Here is a 22,785-nt window from a genome sequence, read left to right as displayed (position 1 = left end):
TTGGCCCCTGATTCCCTGCCTCCTGCTCCTAGTAAACCTGACAGATACTACAGGGTTCCTGAGTCCCACAAGTTCCTTTTCAAAAATCCTGTTGCATATCCAGAGACTTTTTCTCAGGGCCCCAAGGGCATTAAAGCTTCTACTACTAAAAATCCTACCCCTTCTGATAGAGACTCCAGGGCACTGGATAGATGGGGTAAAAAGGTTTATATGTCTGCAGCCTTGGGAGTCAGAGCTTTAAACTGCCAATTTAATATGTTAAAATATCATGTTATTGGACTGCTTAAACAGAAAATGATTTTGATTCCTAACTGTGTGGAAAATAAAGATTTACAGGACTTAATGCATTCTGCTGAACAAGTTGGAAAACATACTTTGCAATGTGGTTTTGATTTTTTAGAGGCCTCTTGCAGGGCTGCTGTTACTGGGTCTGTGCTTAGAAGGCATGCTTGGCTTAAGGAGCAATCTTTGCCTGATCATGTTAAAGCTAAATTGTTGGATGCTCCTTTAAATCAGGGCCACCTGTTTGGCAACAAGGCTGAAGAAGTTCTTAAAAAGATAGAAGATAAAGCTAAATCTATGCAAACTGTTAAAGATTTTTTTACAAGTGCAACCTCCTAGATTTAGTAGGCACTGGCGTACTAAGAATTGGTCCTTTCCAGTCCCTTCCAGGTCTTCTCAAGCCAAACCCAGACAGCAAAAACTCCAGGTTTCAGTCCCAGGGAACTCTCAGAACTATCAGTGGGGGGGGCCTCCACTTCCAAATCTGGAAATAAACAGTCTCAATGACTCTCTTAAAATTCCCAAGCACTTATCTTTTGAACCGCCCCTTTGGGGGGGAAAGATTGCTCTTCATGCAAAGAACTGGGAACTCATAACCCAGGACAAATGGGTTTTTAATATAGTGTCCCAGGGATACAGATTTCATTTCCAAACGTTGCCAACACCAAATGGGTGGCCAGATCTGCCCCCAAATCAGTGGGCAGAGGCTCAAAAACAAGTACTTTCCCTCTTAAGCAAGAGGGCTATTCAACTGGTACCAGAAGAGGAAAAGGGACAAGGTTTCTACTCCAGACTTTTTCTGGTACCCAGAAAAGACAATTCATGGCGTCCTATTCTGGACCTGTCTACTCTAAACACCTTTTTGGAGATTCCAAAATTCAAGAAGCTGACTCTTCACCAATTACTTCCTATGCTAGGCAAAGACGCCTGGTTGGCAACACTAGAATTAAAAGAAGCATACCTGCACTTCCCAATCGGGGAATCTTGCCAAAGATACCTACACTTCAAAACAGGCTGCACGCATTATCAGTTCTCTGCACTGTCCTTTGATTTGTTTACTGCGCCCAGGGTATTCACAAAGTGCCTGGCTCCAGTTATTGCATTTTGCAGGCAAAGAAGTATTCAAATATACCCATACCTGGATGATTGTCTAAATCAGGCAGAAAGCCAGGGCATACTTTTCAATCATCTGGCGTTTGTAAAAAGGGTTCTAACTTGTCTGGGGTACACCACAAATGAAAAGAAATCACAACTGGTACCCTGTCAACAAATTACATTCCTGGGAGCAAGCTTGTATACAACTTCCCAGATGGGCTTACCTCACGCCAGAAAAGCAAATTAACTTGGTAACCTATTTCAAACAAGTGGCCACAAAAACCCTGCTATCTGCAAGACAAGTACTGCAAACCTTGGGCTTCATGGCCTCCTGCATTCTTCTAATTCCATATGCAAGACTGCATATGATCAAACTACAGTGGTATCTAAAAAGCCTATGGGAGTCAGCATTCTCACAGCCTGGAAACAATGATTCTTATCATAGCTTGCCTACGCCTAGAGTTCCTCTGGTGGGCAGAGGCCTGCCACCAAAACAAGGGACTACCATTCACACTACCCCCTGCCACCTAAACTCTAACAACAGATGCATCAGACTATGCATGGTGGGCTCACCTGACAGGAAAGTGCATTCAGGGCAAATGGAACCCAAGTCAAATGCACCTACATATCAATCAAAAAGAAATGTTAGCTGTACAGAATGCTCTGACAGCCTTCAAGGACTACATTCTTCCAGGACAACTAATGGTAAAGACGGACAGCACCACGGTTATGTGGTGCATAAACAAGCAGGGGGATACACATTCCTGTCTCCCTCTGCAGACTAGCCATGGCATTGTGGAACACAGCCTTGAGTTACCAAGTGCACCTACAAGCTCAGTTCCTGCCAGGAAAATTAAATACATTGGCAGACAGACTAAGCAGAAACCTCATGGACCCACACGAGTGGAAACTGGAACCAAGGATTTTCAACATGTTGACAAGCAAATGGGGGAGCCCAGACATAGATCTATTTGCCTCCCCCCAAAACTACCAGTTGGACAAGTTTTGCACAAGGACTCTCCACAAACAAGCCTGGAAAGTGGATGCTGTGTCCTTCAGCTGGAAAAACCTATCAGTCTACACCTTTCCCCCCGCAGCCTCTGCTCTCCAAAGTTCTACTAAAAGCCAAACAGGACAAACCAAGGATGATCTTGATTGCTTCAGACTGGCCACGACAACACTGGTTACCCCCTCCTGTTCAGTGTGTCGCAGTTATCTCCATGGCACCTGCCTCAGACCCCTTCCCTGCTGTCTCAGGAGGAGAACCAAATTCTGCACCCTCAGCTTCCAACATTGAACCTTGCAGCCTGGCTAATCACTTAAATTCACCCTTATCCCTCGGAACCTGTGATGGATGTCATCTTAGAGGCAAGGAGACCTAGTACTAGAAAGTCTTGCGCTGAAAAATGGAAAAGATTATGTGCCTGGAACCAATCTCAAGGGATGAGCACAGCAGTGCCCAATTTACTTCAGATTTTGCAATACTTAACTGAGATGCTTCACAAGGGCCTGTCTTTTTCCTCCATTAAAATTCACGCCTCAGCCATTTCAGTTCATTATAACACAGAACCTCCCCTCTTCTCTCATCCTGTACTCAAGCAGTACCTCAGAGGGGCCAAAAACTTGAGACCACCCAGGAGAGCTCCGACCCCTGCCTGGGACCTTAACTTTATATTGGAGAAACTCACTCTACCTCCTTTCGAGCGAGCTGCTACTGCAGACTTAAAATTTCTTTCTTGGAAAACAGCTTTCCTTTTAGCAATCACCTCAGCTAGAAGGATATCTGAATTACAGGCCCTTATGGCAGTGGAGCCTTTCAATATCTTTCATGCGGACAGGATGTCACTCTGGACCAATCCATCCTTCATGCCCAAAGTGTTATCCAGTGTGGCTCTTAATCAGTCCATTCATTTGCCAACCTTCTTTCCCAGTCCACAGAACAAAGGGGAACAGATTCTGCATTTTTTGGATGTGCACAGACAACTTAGATTCTACTTCTTGGACAGGACTAAACCTCAAAGGAAATCTGAACAACTGCTGGTAGCATTTGCTGCAGGGGCAGAGGGGAAGGCTATTTCAAAACAGACCATTTCTAAATGGATAAGCCATTGCATTCATTTCTGCTATAAGCACCATGGAAAACCTATCCCCAGGGGATCAGATCTCACTCCACCAGGGCTGCTTCTACTTCTGCAGCCTTCCTCAGAAGTGCTCCTACCAGGGACATCCTAGAAGCTGCTACCTGGAGTTCTGTACATACTTTCACCAGGCATTATCATTTGCCAGTTTTCTCTAAAGTCAGAGCTGGCTTTGCAACTGCTGTCTTGCAGGGCCTTATAGCTGGCCCTAATTCTATATAAACTCCTCCTCCTCCCCAACCATAGCTTTGGGAATCTACCCAAATGTAATGACTGCAACAGTGAAACACGAAGAACATAGTACAGTTGTGTACACTTACCATAAATGTAGATGTTCGAGTGTATTCACTGTTGCAGTCCTGGTTACCCTCCCTCCAGCCCTCTAATTTCTTCTGGCTATACCTTTACTTTCCTTTTTATGTTTTATTTACTACACATTAGGGGGGGCACCTGACATCTGGGGCAAGAATAACGGATGTAATAGCGTTGGCTTCATGTTTTATACCCCTGACGACCTAGCGTCATGGAAGAAGGGACAGCAACCGTCGCAGGACCCAAGACTTTGTTAATCAGGCCAACCTGCAAGCAGATTACCCAAATATAATGACTGCAACAGTGAATACACTCTAACATCTACATTTATGGTAAGTGTACACAACTGTATTATACACTGTCATCATTTTACTGCCTATGAAAAATTCTTTGAAAGATGCAGTAAACCATTGCTTGCTCTGCTTGCAGCTCATTCAGCTAGACAATTGCCTTCCTGTCTGTCTTTTTTCAGAACTTTATCCTTAGATTATATTTGAGCATCTTGTAATACAGGCTTGCTTGAATACTTAAACAAGACACTACAAACTGGATATGATCTCGGTCTGTGTTTTCCTTTGGTGAAATGGTCATTCCAAGGTATGTTCCCAGTGATAAAGACCCAGAAGAATGAAGTTGTGGCTGCTTCTGCAGATTGATGGTGAAACTACTCATCTTAGATACAGAAGTTAAGCATTTACCGTAATAATAGATATGGAAGAGTAGCTCCATCTTTGTGGGTGCACCCACCTTCTTTCCCACCTTATGGCATATGTGGTCTGTTGGATTGTTTTTGATGGATTTGTGCTTTTGAGTGGCACACCTAAGGTCTGAAGAGTAAGCTGCTTGACAGGGCAGTGAGTAAGTGGAGGGGCTCGAGCTTGAGAATGTTTTAGTTGCTACTCTGATTGAGAGTCGTCCTTTCTGATGAGAATGGACTTGCTCATCAAGATCTGTTATGTTAAGTACGTAACTTTGGTATCTTGTTTACTGATACCAGGGATCAGACCTCTTCCAGTAAAACATACTCCATATGTTAGTTACCCCCCCCCCCCCAATAAATAAATAAGTAAATAAAAGTTGTCTGTCTTATAATTCATGTAAAAGTTCAGGCAGAGTGAAGAAAAGTTTGAAGAAGATTTGCAAGTTGTGTATTCTTTATAGTTCTTGGAGTTTATGGCTAGTCTGTCATTAAATAAGATCTTCAGCTTTTTCCCAGACTCAATTCACTTTATTTGCTAATCTTCTGTTTCCTTTTATCAACTGGATTTTGAAGACTGTGCACAGCTTTTCATACATGTATTTTAATTTCAGTGTATGCACATATGCATTCGTGTGTGTGTGTATATATATATATATATATATATATATATATATATATATATATATATATACATATGTATATCTGTGTGTGTGTATATGTGCATATATATAATAAATATATATATATATGTGTATGAATGTATACATATACACACACCCATATTTTTACAAATGTTTTGTTTGACATCTGTTTAGTCAACTATTTTTGGTCCACTAAACAGATAGTTAAGTGTGCAAGATCACACAGTTCTCGGGATTCTGGAATATTCCCTTTCCCTGATTTTGTGTAATCTCTGAGTTAGTGTATATAATTAACAGGGAGGTGGGGGGAAGTAGGAGTTTGTATATATAATTAGGAGGGAGTAGGGTACAGGGTTGCTTCCCCTCACAAAAAAAGTTTTTTTTTGTTTTGCATGTGCCATGGTTATTTATAGGTCCATGCCTAGTAATAGGCTAGCATTCATGTTTTTGACATATTGTGGTGTGTGTGTTTGAAATGTCGTCAAACCCGAATTAAGCCAAAGAACATATGATCCTTTGTGTAAAATTTATAATATATATAATATAACTTTGTCCTTTTACAGACCCACTTTGGGGGTAGGGGAAATAACTGTACTTGTGTCAGTGAAGATGGTTAGTACAAGATGGAGGATTTCCATTGGCTACCTTTAATGTTTTGTTTTTAAGGTGATGTATTACATTTACCCATAATTACCAAGAAAGTCAATCGTACCTTTACCCTTGGTTACCCAAGAACCTAAGAAATTAGATACCTTACAGTTACCCCATATACCTTGGCAGCAACCAGAAGAACCTTATACAAGACCACCCCCTATTTCTTTGAATACTTTTATCAAAAATGTATAAAATGCTAACAAAGTAACTTTCAGATGCTGTTGAAAGCACATCTCACTAGGCAGTGTAATTGCAGTTGTTATAGGGAACCGTGTTAGATGTAGGGAATTAGTGCCTAAGCTGTCCTATTGAAAATCACACTACACTCAGCAATGTGAAATTATAATGATAAATGGAGGCAGCTATGCAACCAGTGTAAATATAAAAAGTAAACAGTGCTGGTATCCTTGTATATGATGCAGTAATTTGTGTAAATAGCATTCTTGTAAAAGCACAGCAGTAGTTGTTAATGAACTGTATTGTAAGTGTTTGTTAAAATGTGTCATGATTGTAATCTGTTAGCAAATGTTTTTGAAAAGTCATTACTACTACTTGGCCTGGGTTATAACTGATAAGTCTTTGGGCCTGTTCACTTAACCAGTTAATTGAAAATTCGATATGGTAAGACTTTTTTCTAAGTTTTATGTTGCATACTTTTCAAGTTCTAAGGAGTTTTTTTTTAATGAAACATTTTGGGAAAAGATGCTTTAAATGCCTGTATTTGACTCTCTCTCTCTCTCTCTCTCTTTGCCTTCCCTTTTCACTGTCTCCCTATCCCACCACTCCTGTTTCTCATTTCTTTTAGGAGCTAAACAAGAAGCAGACCCAGAAGGACTTGGATTGTGCTATGTTGTTACGACAGCATGAATCTACTCAAGAGCTAGAGTTCAGACACTTGAATATTATCCAGCGCACCCGAGCTGAACTCATCAGACTCCAGCACCAGACTGAACTCACGAATCAGCTGGAGTACAACAAGAGGAGGGAACAGGAGCTGCGTCAGAAGCATGCAATGGAGGTCCGACAGCAGCCCAAGAGCCTGAAAGTAGGTCCTGAGGGCGATGTGGAATTAGGGGAGATTGGGGAATGTGAAAGTGTAGAAATGCACAATTTGGAGGAGGAGGATGAGGATGATATTGATGATGTGATTATGGAGGAGGAGGAGGAAGAAGATAGAGAGAATGCTTTTGGGCTGGATGAGGTTAGCATTAGTAGTTTGGATGATGACAGTGACCAGATGACACTCACAGATTCTGTCTCACTGGATAGAATTGATGAGGAAGAAGGGATTACTGATGTAGAAGCTGAAGAGGATCAACTGGATGAGACTTTACGAGGTGCCGCTGATGGTTGCTCATCTGAAGTGCCTTATTTTGAACTTAGTGCTGACACAGAACCAGGGTTAGAGGAGCTTCTGGGCACTGTAGCTGAGGAGGTGCCTTTAGCGTCAACAGCAGAGAAAGGGCTCAAGATGGAGGAGGAGGAGGAACCAAAATCAGAAAGTACTCTTCATTCTTACACTGCATCTCATGAAGAACATCTAGTACATGTTGATCTTGATGCCCATGGCCTTCCCCCGTTTCTTGCTCAGCACCTGTCCTCCTTCCCCACTATTTTCTCTCACATTCTTTGTGCTGCTTTGGCATTTTTAGTAGCTACATACCCAAACTTTGTCCTCATACTTTTCTTGTTAGTCATACTCCTTGCTCTTGCCCAGAAAGGGGCAGACTCCAGGCTTAGTGCTTTTCTCGTGGCTTTTGAAGTGGTGGTGGTCTGTTTAGCCCTGGCCTATGTCCTTCTACACACTGTTTTCTTTGTTTCGGCTTCTGTTTTCTTGTTCTTGGCTAAAGTGTGCAGTTGCATCACCATTCTGGCCCTGAGCTACCGCCTTTACCTCTATTATGTCCCTGTTATTTTAATTGCTGCATATTTTTTCACATCGCCATATCTTTTTCTGTCTTTCTACCTTCTTATTGTCTTGGTCTTAAAGCCTGCCAAAGAGTGCCTTAGGAGCTTTCCTAAGAAGGCTTCCCGAGTTTGGATTCGGGTTCTTTTCAAACTACCCCGACCTGTTTTTAAGCTCTTTCAGAAACTGGGCATTATAAATGAAAAGAGGCTCTTTGACCTTTTCCCTAGAACACGTAGAGGAAATTTCAAAAGTAGAATCCCAGTTTTGGCACGAGGGTCTATGAAACTGGAGCAGCTCACACTGTGGCACCAAGTCTGGTTTCGTAGTCGTTCTTTTGTAACCAGACTGGTCAGTGGTATTAACATGAAGTTGGTAACCCTAGTCCGAGAGTTAAGCAATACTTTGCCACCCACCGTCATTCTGTACCTGAAAAACATGCGAGTTCTTAAAGAAGAACAACCCAGTCGGATCCCTAGATTGTTAGACCATAGCCTTCGTAAACCTAAGACAATTGTACGTACACGGTCATCAGTGAGGAGGCGTGTGTCACAGCGTGGAGATCCTCCTGCCACTAACAGACGCTCCTTTCCTGCCCCTTGGAGATAAAAACTGATCTGAAAAGCTTATTTTTCTGTAGTCCTACATGTTCCAAGTATCCTGGCCTTGCTGTACTGTGAGAGTGAAAGCTTACTGCAGTATGTATATATAGCATGGTATTAATTTGTAGAAGTTTCTAGTTAACCATTCTTTGAAGGAATGGGGAGTGGCAAATAGTTACTATACTTCCCTGTTTTAAGGGACACTTTCTGAAGGGTTTAAACAGCACCAGCTGTGGGGTATGGCTTTTCTGTCATGCAGGGTTTTCTTTAATCAAAGAGAACCAGCCATGGCGTACGGCTTTGCCCTTGTACTTTTGAAGATATTTTTCAAACACTGCACATTATTTTTGTATTGGCTATTTGTGTGCAGTTGTGGGGCAAGGTAAGAATCAGATTATATCATTTTGATTTATACTTTTTAAATTTACACTGTTTAATGAGACAGCACAACAGTAGAATTTTCTTACCAAGTCAGCATTACTCTGTCTGTAATTCTTAAACTCAGTGATTGTGTCCAACTCAGTCATTTGAAGAGCTTCTTTTGCACAAGGCTTGTGAAGGTATATATAGCTTTAGTTTCAAGTATTCTAGCTTTTAACTGTAAACCTGTGAGTAATTTTGTATTTGGAAGCAGGTTTCCATTAAAAGTATATAGTTGGTTGGCTTATTACTTTACCAGTCAAGATTTCGGAGACATATGAATGCCCATGGATTGCTTGATAATATGCTTCTGAAGAGAGGAAGATTTTTTTTTTCATTTGGTGACTACTACCTCCATTTAAAAGATGAAAATGTAATTTCTAAAATTTCTTCATTTGTAAAAGTAACTTCCTTTAGCTAGTTACTGAAGAGTATTTTGTGTAAAATTGCCATTCACTAAATGGGTATTTTTAATAGAGGTAGCTTTGAAACAAAGATTTGCACATGGAGAGCCAAGCAATATAGGCCAGTTACCCATGCCAGTATTTCATAATTTGTATCATACGTTTGTGGTGACATTGTAGTCCTCATGTTGCTACTTTGATGTTTGGCTTTGTCTTGAAGCTGAAAGTTAGCATGATCCTCTCTCACCAGTTTCCTAGTAGATTTACCCTGTTGACACAGATTCTTTTATACCATGCCTCTGCAGGCGAAGCACCAACACGCTGGCAGATGCTGTCAGACTTATTGCAGCTGAAGGAAGGGTCGATGGATGGTAGACTATCTTGCTTTAGGATGTGAAGCTTTGCATCTTAATTCTTGGGTTTTGAGAAAGCAAATTGTTTGCATGTATCTGTGTGTGACACCCACCCTTCTGTGTCCCTTACGGAAGTAATGTCTGCTTACAAAGTGTGATTGTACAACTTATTCTCTTTTGCCTTAGCTTCATTTGTGCTGTCTCATAAATGACATAGTGATATTGTATGAGAAGATCCTGTCCTGTCTTATACTAATTTGAATATCGACTTTGTAGTGGTGGTTGCAAGGGAATCTGCTAGTACCTATTCTTCCATATTGTCCAAAGGAGATGAAAAAGGGAGCTTGTTCCATGCAACATTTACCTTGTGTCGCTCTTTCTTCTGTAGTCAAATTGGTTTTCTGCATGATAAAAGCTCACAAGCCCTTCTTGTGTTGGCATTCTTTTATTTTTCCTCCTCCTCCTCCTCTTGGTAAGAGTACATTGCGTAGTGTACCTGGTGCATTTGGCAGTATTCTTAGGATGTTTTGTTCATCCTTGGTCCTCTGTAGCTTTGAAAAGTTGTCCATCCACATTGAGTGTAAGCTGCTGTAAAGTGTGGTTCCGCATCATGTCTCATTATTCTCTTCCAAAAACATTAAAATAATGCTAGGCCTCCTTCCTTTTTCATTGTGTGCTGCATTTAGTGGTGTATTTCCCTCAACATTAAATTAGCGTGCCTCAAGTGTCTGCATAGTGCTACTCTCACATGCACGGACACATACCCACATCTGTCTTTAACAAACTGCAAGCTTTGTAAACCCATTAAGATTAGCAGTTTCTGATTGCTGAATGCAGGCTGGTATGCAGTGTCCTTTTGCTTCCTTTGCAAGTTTTGGTTGTCTTAAGCTGTTTTTTCAGTTTTGTACGTTTGTTTTACAGTTCCTGCTGTGACAAATTTCCCTTGCTTATTTAATGACTCCTTTAAACACAAACACCGCCTTATGTCTGTGTGTGCGCGTGTATACTTTTTGTCTGCTGTTACACTGTTGCACATGTTTTAACACGTACATATCCATGTCATGTTCCATTACCTTCACAGTAGACTGCATATGCAGTGTGCAGTCCTCCTCCCTAAAATTGAAGATGCCTAAAAAAGGCAGCAAATCCAATAAGTTAATAGTCAGGGTTCTTTACAGTCCAGGAATTCTGCTATTTTTATTTCTGATAGAGTAGCTTATGCCCTATAATGTTTATTTTGAGCTGATAACTTTGCATCTTTAGGAATGGACATGTTTTTTTTTTTCACTAGATATGTCCTATGTTAGGTGAGCTTTTTAAAGTCACTGTAACTGCCATCACTGTAGCACACATACATACTCATTCCTAATTCAGATTCTTTGCCCTTGCTAGAGCCTTAAGAGGACCAGAAGTTGTGACATTTCAAGCACACAAATTCTGTGACAGCTGTTTTACTCCTAGAGGTGGCATATTTTGCAGTCAAATGTCAGCTCTTTGCCATTGTGCAAGTCCTTTATCCACAGTCACCACACTTTTCCTTGTAGCTCCTTTAGCCAAAGATGTAAATTTGATTGTGTATTTTAAAACATCAGGTTGAGGGTAAATCTCTCTTGAAGCTGAGTTGCATTTAAATGGCTTTTGCGTCCTCAGACATAAAGATGAAATGGCTGTATAGGCTAATGTTTAGGGCAGGATATGCTGGACTGCACCGTGTTACGTCACTTTTATACACTTAATTATGTTGCATTTAAGGTGACATTTTATCGAGCAGAGCAAATCAAGAGGTTCTGTCTGCCAAGCATAGACATTCCCCTCATATGTTTAATGTGCTGTTGAGAAAAATGCGTCATCTGTCTTTTGCAATATAAGCTTTTGACATGTATTCATTTTAGTAGCACTCTATGCAGAATTAATAAATATATAACACTTTCCTAACCATGATGTTTGGCTCTATCCAAATATCTGGAAACTTAAAGTGCTGTATACATTATTTGTTTGCGACAGATTCCATATTTTTAAGAGCTTTGATTCAAATTTCCCTTTTTTTGCCATTTAACAGTGTAATTGAATACATGGAGATCAGCTGGCTTTGGAAACATTAAGTTAAAATGTGGACAGATTTAGAAATGCTACCGCTTAGAAGAAAAGATTGTGAATGTCCTCCAAATGTGCAGTTCCTTTACTGTGGCAGTTGCAGTGCAGTGAAATACGCAGTGCTTTTTTTAGCCTTATTTGTATTCTCTCATACAAGTATTACTGTAACTTCAAGGCAGTAGCGCCTCATGCTTCCTGGAGTGTCTAGGCACTGAGAAATTAGTTAAAATTCACAAAAAAGAGCTTCTACTCTATAGGCATTCTTATTGCCTTCACTTTGTACGTAGCAAAAAGTCACTGCCACTGTGACATCTTTTTCCTGGGGTGAAGAGGATCAAGTCAGGTGCTCCTTGTTGCCTTCAACTGTGTTCTTTTCTGGCATTGCCCATGTTTATCAACTGTATAGTATTTAAACTCAAAGGGAGTGAAATTGCAACCGTAATGTGAGGCTTGCACCTCATTTTGTCCATGTGGCTTAAGGGGTCCTGAGCAGTATAACCATGTATAGTTGTAAACTAGACAGAATTAGGAACTGTTTAGTGTCTTAGTATTTGGCTTGCTTTACCTGTTGTACCTCTTCACAGGTAGCTAGAGGTAGTAGTTAATCTGATTGTATATTGCTCCCCCCCTTCAAAAAGAAATACATACATTCCATGTATAATGCAGAACTCTGGTGCTTTTCTACCATTATTCAAGTTTGCACCGCTCATAACAGTTGGATTGAATGTGCACTTTGTGTTTTAATACATGTATATTTTATGTTGCATTTTTTTTTCTTGAATGTTTGTGACATTATGGAGGCAAAACCAAAAATCACCGTTAAAGTTTAGGTGGGTGGTAGGGGAGAATTACATTATTCTAAAAAAACAGCTGCAAGTTTTAATAATGTACAGGTAAAACTTTTTTTAAAATTTAAAATAAGCTTCTGCAAAAGTGTTTAATGCTGAGCATTGTGTTTAAGTGTTAAACGTACTGACTCAGATATGCTTTAGCTGAAACTTTTGCATATACTTATAAGGAATTCCTGAAGTCATTTCCTTTGTATAAGAAGTGGCTAGAGTATGGTGGTAGCTCAGCTGCGGTAGTAAATTGCTTTCTGATATTTCATGGTGTTCAAATGGTGTATGTCAGAAGAGCTGTGCTGTGTTAACTGGTAGCTGAACTGAACTGTGTATAAAAAGTATGATGCCTTTGTAGATATGTAAATTGCCAAAAGAACATTTAAAAGGGAAATCCTCATGCAGCACTGTACTTGGTCCATATCTAACACATCTGTAACTGACTAGGAGTCATGGGCAACACTTATGCAGTTGGCTGACATTTGTTGACCTTGACTGAAAAACGCATGCATTTGTAGTATTTGGACATCCTGACCGAAACACACAAGGGTGAATGTGCATTTTGTTGTTAATTAAACCAGGTTTTCATGTGTAATGTGGGTGGTTAGAGTCAAATTCAAGAATGCATATGTGCATTATATAGTTTACTGTTGTAAATCGTGTGAGGTATTGTGCAGTACACATTTGAGTCTTATGAATTATAGGGAGGAGGACATGTATTTTGGAAGCAAACCTGGATTTTATTGAGGTGGTGTGTATGTTTGCATGTGTGAATATTTTGAGCTTGAATTGACTAGAGCAGTGTTGTGTGTTGTTCATATACAAGTGTTATAGGTGGAAGGAAATACAGGAAGTAAATGATTTATGAATGTATGGATAACTGGAATATGAATGTGTGTTGCGGTAGTCTGGTTTGAATCTTGGGAGATGAGAGTAGTTTGTGGTTACCTGAGATGAATCACAAGGCATTTAGTATGTATACCACAATTACCCTGTGCAAATTACAGAAGATGTGTGTGTGCAAAGTAGGTAGGTGGTTTGTGTGAAGGATGGGTGTGTGCTGCGTATAGTTAACCAGCTAGAGTTGCATGTTCGTGTATAGCAGTTGGTATGAGCAGCAGGAGGTTTGTTATGAAATAAACTGCTGTAAAGTACATTATTTGTGTCTGCCTGTAGTGTGTGTGTCACATGCAGCGATAACGAACGTAAATTGCATTGTGTACGTAGCTCATTTGTCTGGTACCTGCAGACTCGATGTAGTATAAGACAAGCTGGTATGTACTAGAATATGAGTGTGTTCAGCTGAAGTTAACATGGGGTGTAGTTGTGTAGCAGCTGTTGAGACACATGTAACAGTTAATGTTTAAGGCAGTGTGATCAACAGTAGGCATGTAAGTAGTGTATTAGCATGAATTGGGACAGGTGTATGTGAATGTTGTGCACTGTATGAGTACGTAATCTGTTTCACCAGTGAAATGTAGTATGTGGTTAATTGTGATTGACATTTGTAACATTTCCAGCTGACACAGCTGATGGCACCTAAAAGTGCAGTATTTAGTATATGTTAACCACACATCACAGAGAGTTGGTAATGTGCGACTGGCAAGACGTGGTATGTATTTGTAGCCAGTGTGTGTCGTATTGGATGGGTTGGGTTGATATGGTTTATATGTATGAGGTTGACATGAATCTAGATAGAAGTAGCATGTGTTGATGGTGTGAGCAGTATTGTGTAGTGAGTGAATGGTACAAAAACTGTAGGCAAAGTGTATATGGTCAAGATTGACCTGAGTTGTGGCATGTGTACACAGATGGAGTAAGCAGTTACATTTGCAGATCACATGGCAGGAGGTGCATGTGTGTAGTCCTATGCTGTCTTGTCCTTCACATAGATGAGATAACAAGACCTGCTGTTTTGTAAAGAAATGTAGCAAGAGTTGTCAGCCATTTTGTACATACATGATTTACTGCACTAACTACTGAACAGGTTTAGGGCAGTTTGAGTTCAGAATATTGAAAACGTGTCTGCATGTTTGCCAGGATCCTACTTGGGCAGCTCTGTTAAGTTTTGCAGAGTCATTTCTTTGCTAGGCTGAAATATCTGCTTTGCCCTGCATGACTGCTGTTGCCTTACCTTCAGACTTTACTCATCTGCCTGAGCTGCACGAATTATGAGAAACTGGTTAGGGAATTTCTGCTGTATTACTGTTTTGCAGTACCTGCTGCTTCGCTGATAACTTTCCAGAGAACTGAGCAGCCACTGCTGAGAGATTGTGCTTTGTATCTGATGTATGCACATTCTTTTGAGAAAAATACACACACACATACACATATATATATATATATGTATATATGTATATATATATATATATATATATATATATATATAACATTTGGCCACTTTTATTCTTTGTTTCTGAAACATATAGTTTTGTTAGGAGGGCTTTTTGAGACATCTGAAGCTCATAACCTTTTTAATGTATTATTTGTGCCAAATAACCCCTCCCCAGGCTTGACAACTCTGTGTTGATGCAGGTACCCAGCTTTTACTTCTCACATATCTGTTAAGAATATATGCCATTATCATGCTGAACATTTGAGTATTCTGAAGTGTATATGAGGATTAGTTACAAGTGAAAACGCCAGTTACATTTTGTCCACTGTCATTAACTAAAGGGGAACTTCCCCTTCACCCATTTTAATTAAACTGTGTGAATAATAACATGGCCATATCTAACCCTGAAAAAACATAGGCGTTTGGGAGAATGCCAATGCCATTTTTATTTTCAACTTTTTAACTAATCACTATGTGTGATTGTGAGCAGGTTGCCAAGAGAAGTTGTGCTTGTATAATAAAATGCTCTGCATGTGTGTGCAACTCTGCAAACATTTTGGCTAGTATAGGAAACAGTATTGACTGGTCAACAGCATTTCTTTATTCCAGGCCAGCCCATGCAGTCGTTATTTGTACTTCACCACCATCTTAAGTTGCAGTGCTGTATCTGTTAGCAGCTAGGTGTAATGTGTTGAATAAAGGAGTTAATTGCAGCATTTACTATGATCTTGTGTTCATTACTGGGAGCAGTGTCCCTGCAGAAATATACTAAAGCCTTTTTTGCAGTTGACTGTATTTGCAGTAGTGACTGAAATGTGTTGTCACTTTGAGCTGAAACACACTTCCCATTACTTTGTGCCATAGAATTGCTGATCTGACAAACTAGAATATGTCAGTCCTTTTAAATGGTTCCTGTAACTGTCTCCAAACCATTGTGCATTGCCGCCACTGGTCTGTCTGACTTTTGCTAGTGCTCCGGGATTGTACTAGCTCTGAGCCTCTACAGTTAGATACACCTATGTCTGTACTCGTCTTTGCGACGTAAAGCTTTGGTCTGTAGTATGCCCTCTGATCCAGTTGTTCTATACCACTGAATACAGAGGGAAAGCCAGGATCACTTTTACTTTGTGCTCCTTGACAGACATTGATACTGTACGATTTACATTAATCAGTACTAGTGGACCCTTGACTGTTGGAGTGTGTGGCGGCTTCCCCACTGTCATTGTGTACAGTGTTCTGTGCAGATCACTTTTGAAACAGTAGTTGTTGGACTTTCTAGATGCTTACGTGCATTAGAGTTAGCAGTGTAGCCTTTTTTCAGTGTTCATTATTTGGATTTTTTAGGCAGTGAAGGGGCACTTAGACTTAACAGAGTAGCAACTTTCTCATAATGAAATGGCATTTGTTTTGTTACTTTAGCATTCAAGTCCATCCTTTCGGTTCTGATAATAAATGCCATTGTCTAGTAAGGTGCAGCAAACTATTTATCACAAGAAAATTTGAGGGTTAACATTGTATGCTCTTTTGAAGCTTGGCAGAATGGTATGATGGTTATGGGGAGGCGTTGTGAATGAGATGGATCCACTTAGTGTAGACTTGGTTCTCACAGCCCCCACATTCGTTCATGCATCTCCAAAAAAAAACAGATTATCTTCCTTGAAAATGGGTATTTATACCACTGACCTTCTTACTACTTGTGAAATATTAGGATGTGTATCTGTGTTAGTAAGTTCTTATGTTAAAGCGCAGAGAAAATGGGATAGCTGTAGCCACTGTGTGGAGGTGGATGTTTTAAGGCTTTGTAGTGTCATTCACAGCACCAGTTGCAGTTTATTGGATATTGTGTGTGCCAGGTACGTTGTGCTTAAGTATGTGTTAAATTAGCCCTTCATCAGGTCCCTGTTAGAGAGCATTTTCAGACATAAGTGTTGTTCACTGCTTGTACACGTTCATCAGACACTGGTAGAAGGTTTACTAGGCAATTAAATTGTTCCTTTCCCTGCCCAGCCAACTTATGTAAAAGGTGGTAAGATTTAGTAAAATAGTTCATCTGGCCAAGTGGCCTTTTCAGGAAATAGCCATGTGGTTTACTGATTATTACACATAAGGATAGCAAAGCATTGTAACAGAGAATGGTAGGTGCCAAACTTGTTCAGATGGCTTCAGTACACACAGCAAAGAAAAAGTGGGTAGCACATAGCAAAGAAAAAGTGGGTAGGGGAGTCAGTTGTCAGTGTTTGCTAATGACAGACTGCTGCTAGCTGCTGCTACCGCCAATGCTGCCCTCTTCAGCTGCTATTGCTTTCTTTATAGATTTAGTCAGATTAATACAGTGCCCTGGGAAACCCTAAAATCGGAAGAAAGAGTCGAACTAAGAAAATTAAAATGGTGATTTTTGGCTAAAAAACTTTGCCTTCATCATGAGTAATGTTTTAATTCTTATAAACATGCAGAAAAATCACCTTTTTACAGTATTTGTAAACATGTATGCAAATTTCACTGAATGTATTTATTTCAAATTTTTTCTTTAATCTATTTTTGTAAGTTATGATTTTCATTTTTTTTATTTTATTTTTTTAGTTCCATGTATGTGCATTAATAAAAAGTGAGATTGTATTAAGTGATCTGTGGTGTGTGTGAATGTTTTCCTTTTTTTTTTTTTTTTTTTTTTTTAATTTCTTTTTTTTTTCTTTTTTGTTTTTTTTCTTGACATGGCCTAGCCCTACTCCTTAGGTTGGTTAGGAGACAGCTAAATAAGAGAAACAAATATTCTTAATTGGAGCAATTTGTCAGAAACTATATTGCAGCATTTAAAATGTCTGTAAATGCGTAATTCTGTGTGCAATTTTCCCCAGGTGTTTTCATGGAGTTAGTTTACCCTACTGCTTTTGTATACCTTGATGGTTACATTAATTGTATGTACAGCTTTTAAGATTGAGAAGATGTGAACACCTTCCAAATTTCATTAAAGAGAACTTGTGAAAATAGTCTCATGCTGAAACCTAATTTGAAGCCTAATTTGATGCATATGATTAGCATGGGTTTGTCAGGTGGCACTGAATTGGGGGAAAAATGTGTTTTTAAAAAGAGGGTTTTATTCAAGTGCTTTAGCAGGCAGGTTTGCACTGGTCTGTCATTAGTGGTGAAACTAGGGACCAAGCTTATCTAAAAGGTGCAGAAAGTGCTGGCAAAGCCCTGACACTGGGTAGGGAGCTAAATGTAACACTGTTTTCCATAAGCAATTCTACTCCCTGGATTGCCATTAAGAGGGTTTGAATTTAGATGTCAGAATGTAATTTATTATAAAGTTTTTGTAGTGGGCTGAGTTTGAGTACACCCTGTTTGTATATTTATACACACACACCGACACACACAACTGGTTCATACAGCTCCTATGTCTGCAGGTATACTGTTGCTCATTTTTATCATGAAATTGCTTACTTAAATTTGTTGACAAGAAATGGCAACCTGATTCTGGTTTTCACTGAAGTCCTCTGAGAAAAGCTACAGAAACATTTAAACTGTATGATGTCAGATCACAAGTTACATCTCTTGAGACATTGTGAAACAGAGTACAGTATGACTCAGATGAGTATGAACTGAGGCAATAATATGCGCCTTGTATATGTATAGTAAATACAAATTTAATACAGCATTGCTTGTGATGGTTATTTGAGAACATAGGGCTGAGATCCTTGCTTAAGTGTCATTTAGCAACAACTGAGGAAGATGCAACTAACACACTACCATGGCCAGTAGCTGAAATAAATTAGTAAACTACATTTGAAAACAGTGTCACTCCAGTTGCCCATAGATGTTCGTACGTGTCCTGCAGCAGGTTGGTGCTGTGTTCAAGATGAGCTTCTATGTCTTGCAGCCATTGAGTGCTAGAGACAGTCTGCAGCATGTGTGCAACTCTCCACTGGATTTAAGAAGGTTATTGGAAAAAGAATGAAAGGTTTCATAGGTAGATACTAGGCTATCTGCCCGAGGGCATTTATAAGTCTAGCCGTAGTGTGTCAGCTTTCTCTGCCCCATTGATTAATTAACTGATCCTCTGTCAAGCAGAGCCAATGAAGTGATCCCAGGGGTGTATTTTCTGTTACCCATCCACTCGTCAAGGTTTCTCTTGAAGAGTGTTAGTGAGGGGCTCTGCCTGATGTAATTTGGAAATTTATTCCAAAGCATGGGGAGTCTCTGTGACAGGAATCTAGCCGTCCAGCATGATGTTCTTCGTGTTTCACTGTTGCAGTCATTACATTTGGGTAATCTGCTGGCAGGTTGCCCTCAGTCGGCCTGAATAACAAAGTCTTGGGTCCTGCATTGGTTGCCGTCTCCTCTTCCATGACGTCAGGTCATCAGGGGTATAAAACAAGCAGCCAACGCCATTTTATTCAGTCTTTCTTGCTGCGCAGTGCCCGAAGCAGTTCGCAAGCGGCGGTCGGCTGACTCCTGAAATTTTTGCATTCAAGTTTCAGAACCGAAGTCTTCAACTAAAGCTAGGTACCCCGTTGGGGGAAACTTTTTCTTGCTCCTCATCGATGTCAGTAAAAGTTAACAATTGCATTACTTGTGGGAAGCAAATACCTCATAAGGATTTTCATTTGTACTGTATTCCTTGCCTAGGCCCAGATCATAACGTGCCTTGCTTTCGGTTTTGTGCTAGATTTAACCAACGCACTGTTAAGCGTCAGTATATTTTTGCTTCAGAATATTTTGGATCCAGATTTAATTATCCTGAAATGTCGTCTGTTAGCAATCCGACTACCGGAGTTCACAAAAAACGTAAAGAAAGACAGACCGTCAAGGTCCAAGACCGACGACAAAGCTTCTCCTAAGCCAGTCGCCGGTTCGCCGGTACTCAGGCGCTTTCGCAGCCCCTAATACCCGCTACTTTTCAGTCGCAGGCCTCTACCAAGACCCATGCGGAGTCCGGTATGCTGCGGAATTCTCAGAGTATTGAACCCATGGATTATCTCTCCCTTGGATGGGTCCGAAGCCACTGAGCAGGCACTGGCTTCTGAGGGTGTTTTCAGGACTCAACATTTTTATATAAAACCGATGCCAGCTTCAAAAACAAGATCAAAAACATCTTCTTAAGTCTTGAAATCCGAAGCATGAGCCACATGCTCGGACCCCTTGTTGTGTCTTTCAGCTTTTCCTGGTTAGGGGTCGCCACAGTGGAACTCCGGTCTGCTAATGATTGGCATTAGATTTTTACGTGCAGAGTTGCCAGCCCTGACGCACAGCCTTCAAAGAAGGTACGCCCATTCATGCATGTCTCCACACAGAAGATGATGCTCTAGCTGAGAATCGAACAGGACAACGTCTTACTGTGAGGCGGCAACACTACTGCAGCACCACCACCGCAGTTCTATGCCTAAAAAACAAATGATCAAAATGGCTGAGGACTGAATTACCTTGATAAGGGGTTCCCAACGCCCCCCCCCGGCTAAGAGGCCTACGCAAGACACTGATTATGAATCTTCAGATCAGGTTTCCATTTCTTCTGATTCCTCCTCTTCTGATCAGGAATTTTCTATACCACCCTATGAGGATTCAGATGCAGAAGAATCCATCCCATCTGCATCTCCTCCTGAGGATTATTCTTTTGGAGAAACCTTGTATACTCTAAGGGAACATTTTCATTGAGAGAGTCAAGTTTTCTCTGAATCAAAAAAAAAGCTTAGGGATTTCCTTCTTCTTCCTCAGAATAGGCCTTTGGCTATTCCTCCTGTATTAGACATCGTTGATGTGTTTTCGGAATCAATCATGGCTCCTGATTCCCTAGTTTCCAGCTCCTAGTAAGCCAGACAGATATTACAGGGTTCCTGACTCCCACAAATTTCTATTCAAAAATCCTGCTGCTGACCCTGAGACTATCTCACAGGGTCCCAAAGGTATAAAGGCCTCTACAGCCAAAAATCCTACCCCCCTCTGATAGAGATTCCAGGACGCTGGATAGATGGGGAAAGAAGGTTTCTACGTCTGCAACCTTGGCAATTAGGGCCTTAAACTGCCAGTTTCATATGCTTAAATATCAACAGCATGTTATGGGCTTATTGAAACAGGAAATTATGTTGATTTCTGATGGTGTGGAAAATAAAGGATTATAGGAATTATTGCATGCAGCAGAACAGGTTGGAAAGCATACTTTGTAATGTGGTTTTTATTCCTTGGAGGCCTTTTGCAGGGCCGCAGTAACTGGATCTGTGATTAGAAGGCATGCCTGGCTCAAGGAGCAAAATCTGCCTGATCATGTTAAAGCTAAATTGTTGGATGCCCCTTTACAGCATGATACTCTCTTTGGTAATAAGGCAGAAGAGGTTTTAAAGAAAATGGAAGACAAAGCTAAATCTATGCAAACTGTAAACAATTTCTTACAAGTGCAGCCACCCAGGTTCAGTAGGCATTGGCCTACTAAAAATTGATTCTTTCCTGTGTCCAACAGAGCCTCTCAAGGCAAATCCAGGCGTTCAAAAGGCTCTAGATACCAATCACAGGGTTCTTACAGGTCAAAGCAGTGGGATGCCTCCACCTCCAGATCTGGAGGAAACAGCCCTACAGTAAGCAGTCTCAATGACTTCCATCTACCTTCACCAAGCACTTATCTTTTGGCAGCCCCCTTGGAGGGAAAATTAGCATTTCATGCTCAAAATTGGCAGTTAATTACCCAGGACAAATGGGTGTTAAACATAGTATCCCAGGGGTACAGATTTCATTTCCATACTTTGCCATTTCCAAACGGTTGGTCACATCTGCCACAAAATCAGTAGGCAGAGGCTCAGAAACAAGTTACGTCCCTCATGGATATGGGGGCTATTCAGCCAGTACCAGAACAGGAAAAAGGGCAAGGTTTTTATTCAAGACTGTTCCTGGTACCCAGAAAAGACCATGTCTGGCGTCCAATACTGGACTTATCGACTTTGAACACATTCCTGGACATTCCAAAATTCAAAATGTTGACTTTACAACAGCTACTGTCTATGCTGGGCAGGAACTCTTGGTTAGTGACTCTAGACTTAAGAGGCATACCTACATAGCCCAGTAAGGGAATCGTGCAGAAGATACCTCCGCTTCAAGGCATGTTTTTTTGCATTACCAATTCTCTGCACTCCCTTTGGCTTATCTACTGCGCCCAGGGTACTTACAAAATGCCTGGCACCAGTAATTGCATTTTGCAGACAAGCATACAAATTTATCCGTACCTGGACGACTGTCTCATTCAAGCAGAGAACAAGGACATTCTTCTTCAACATATGGCGTTTGTAAAAAGGCTTCTAACATGCCTAGAGTACACAATAAACGAAAATAAATCACAACTGGTACCCTCTCAAAAAATTACATTCCTGTGTGCAAACTTGAATACAACTGCCCAGTTGGCTTATCTTACGCCAGACAAACAAAGGCAACTGACAACATACTTCAAACAGATGGCAACAAAAACCCAGTTATTTGCAAGACAAATTCTGCAGGCCTTTGGGTTCATGGCATCCTGCATTCTACTAATTCCATATGCAAGACTGCATATGAGGAAACTTCAGTGGTACCTAAAATGTTTATGGGGTCATTATTGTCACAGTTTGGAAACGATTCCTCTCATTCCCTGCCTACAACAGGAGTTTCTTTGGTGTGCAGAGACATGTCACCAAAACAAGGGACTGTCATTCACTCTACCCCCTGCCACCCAAACCCTAACTACAGACGCATCAGACTATGCTTGGGAGCCTCCTGGCGGGGAGATGCATTCAGGGCATATGGAGCCCAAAGAAAATGCATCTGCATATCAACCAGAAAGAGATGTTCAGAATGCTCTGACAGCCTTCAAGGACTTACTTCATCCAGGACAACTACTCATAAGGATGGACAACACCATGGTTATGTGGTACATAAACAAGCAGGGGGGGGTACACATTTCTACTCCCTTTGCAGACTAGTCATGGTATTGTGGAACACAGCCTTGACTTAAAAAGAACATCTTCAAGCTCAATTCCTGCCAGGAAAACAAAT

At 40.7% G+C, this 22,785-nt stretch overlaps 1 protein-coding gene across 1 annotated transcript in view; it reads left to right on the top strand.

Moving 5' to 3' along the window:
• Nucleotides 1–22,785, top strand: part of TAOK2 (TAO kinase 2) — a gene marked incomplete in the record, with an annotated part of 2,530,163 nt that overhangs the window by 1,755,092 nt on the left and 752,286 nt on the right. Inside the window, 1 exon segment of the mRNA XM_044086327.1 lies at nucleotides 6,628–6,867. Coding sequence (XP_043942262.1) covers nucleotides 6,628–6,867 — 240 coding nt within the window.

The sequence above is a fragment of the Protopterus annectens genome, chromosome 10.part0 (genome assembly GCF_019279795.1).
Source record: "Protopterus annectens isolate FY-2018-M chromosome 10.part0, PAN1.0, whole genome shotgun sequence".
Taxonomy (NCBI): Eukaryota; Metazoa; Chordata; order Ceratodontiformes; family Protopteridae; genus Protopterus; species Protopterus annectens.
Note: the sequence above shows the minus strand (reverse complement) of the source record. Positions and strands in the feature narration are given on the sequence as shown.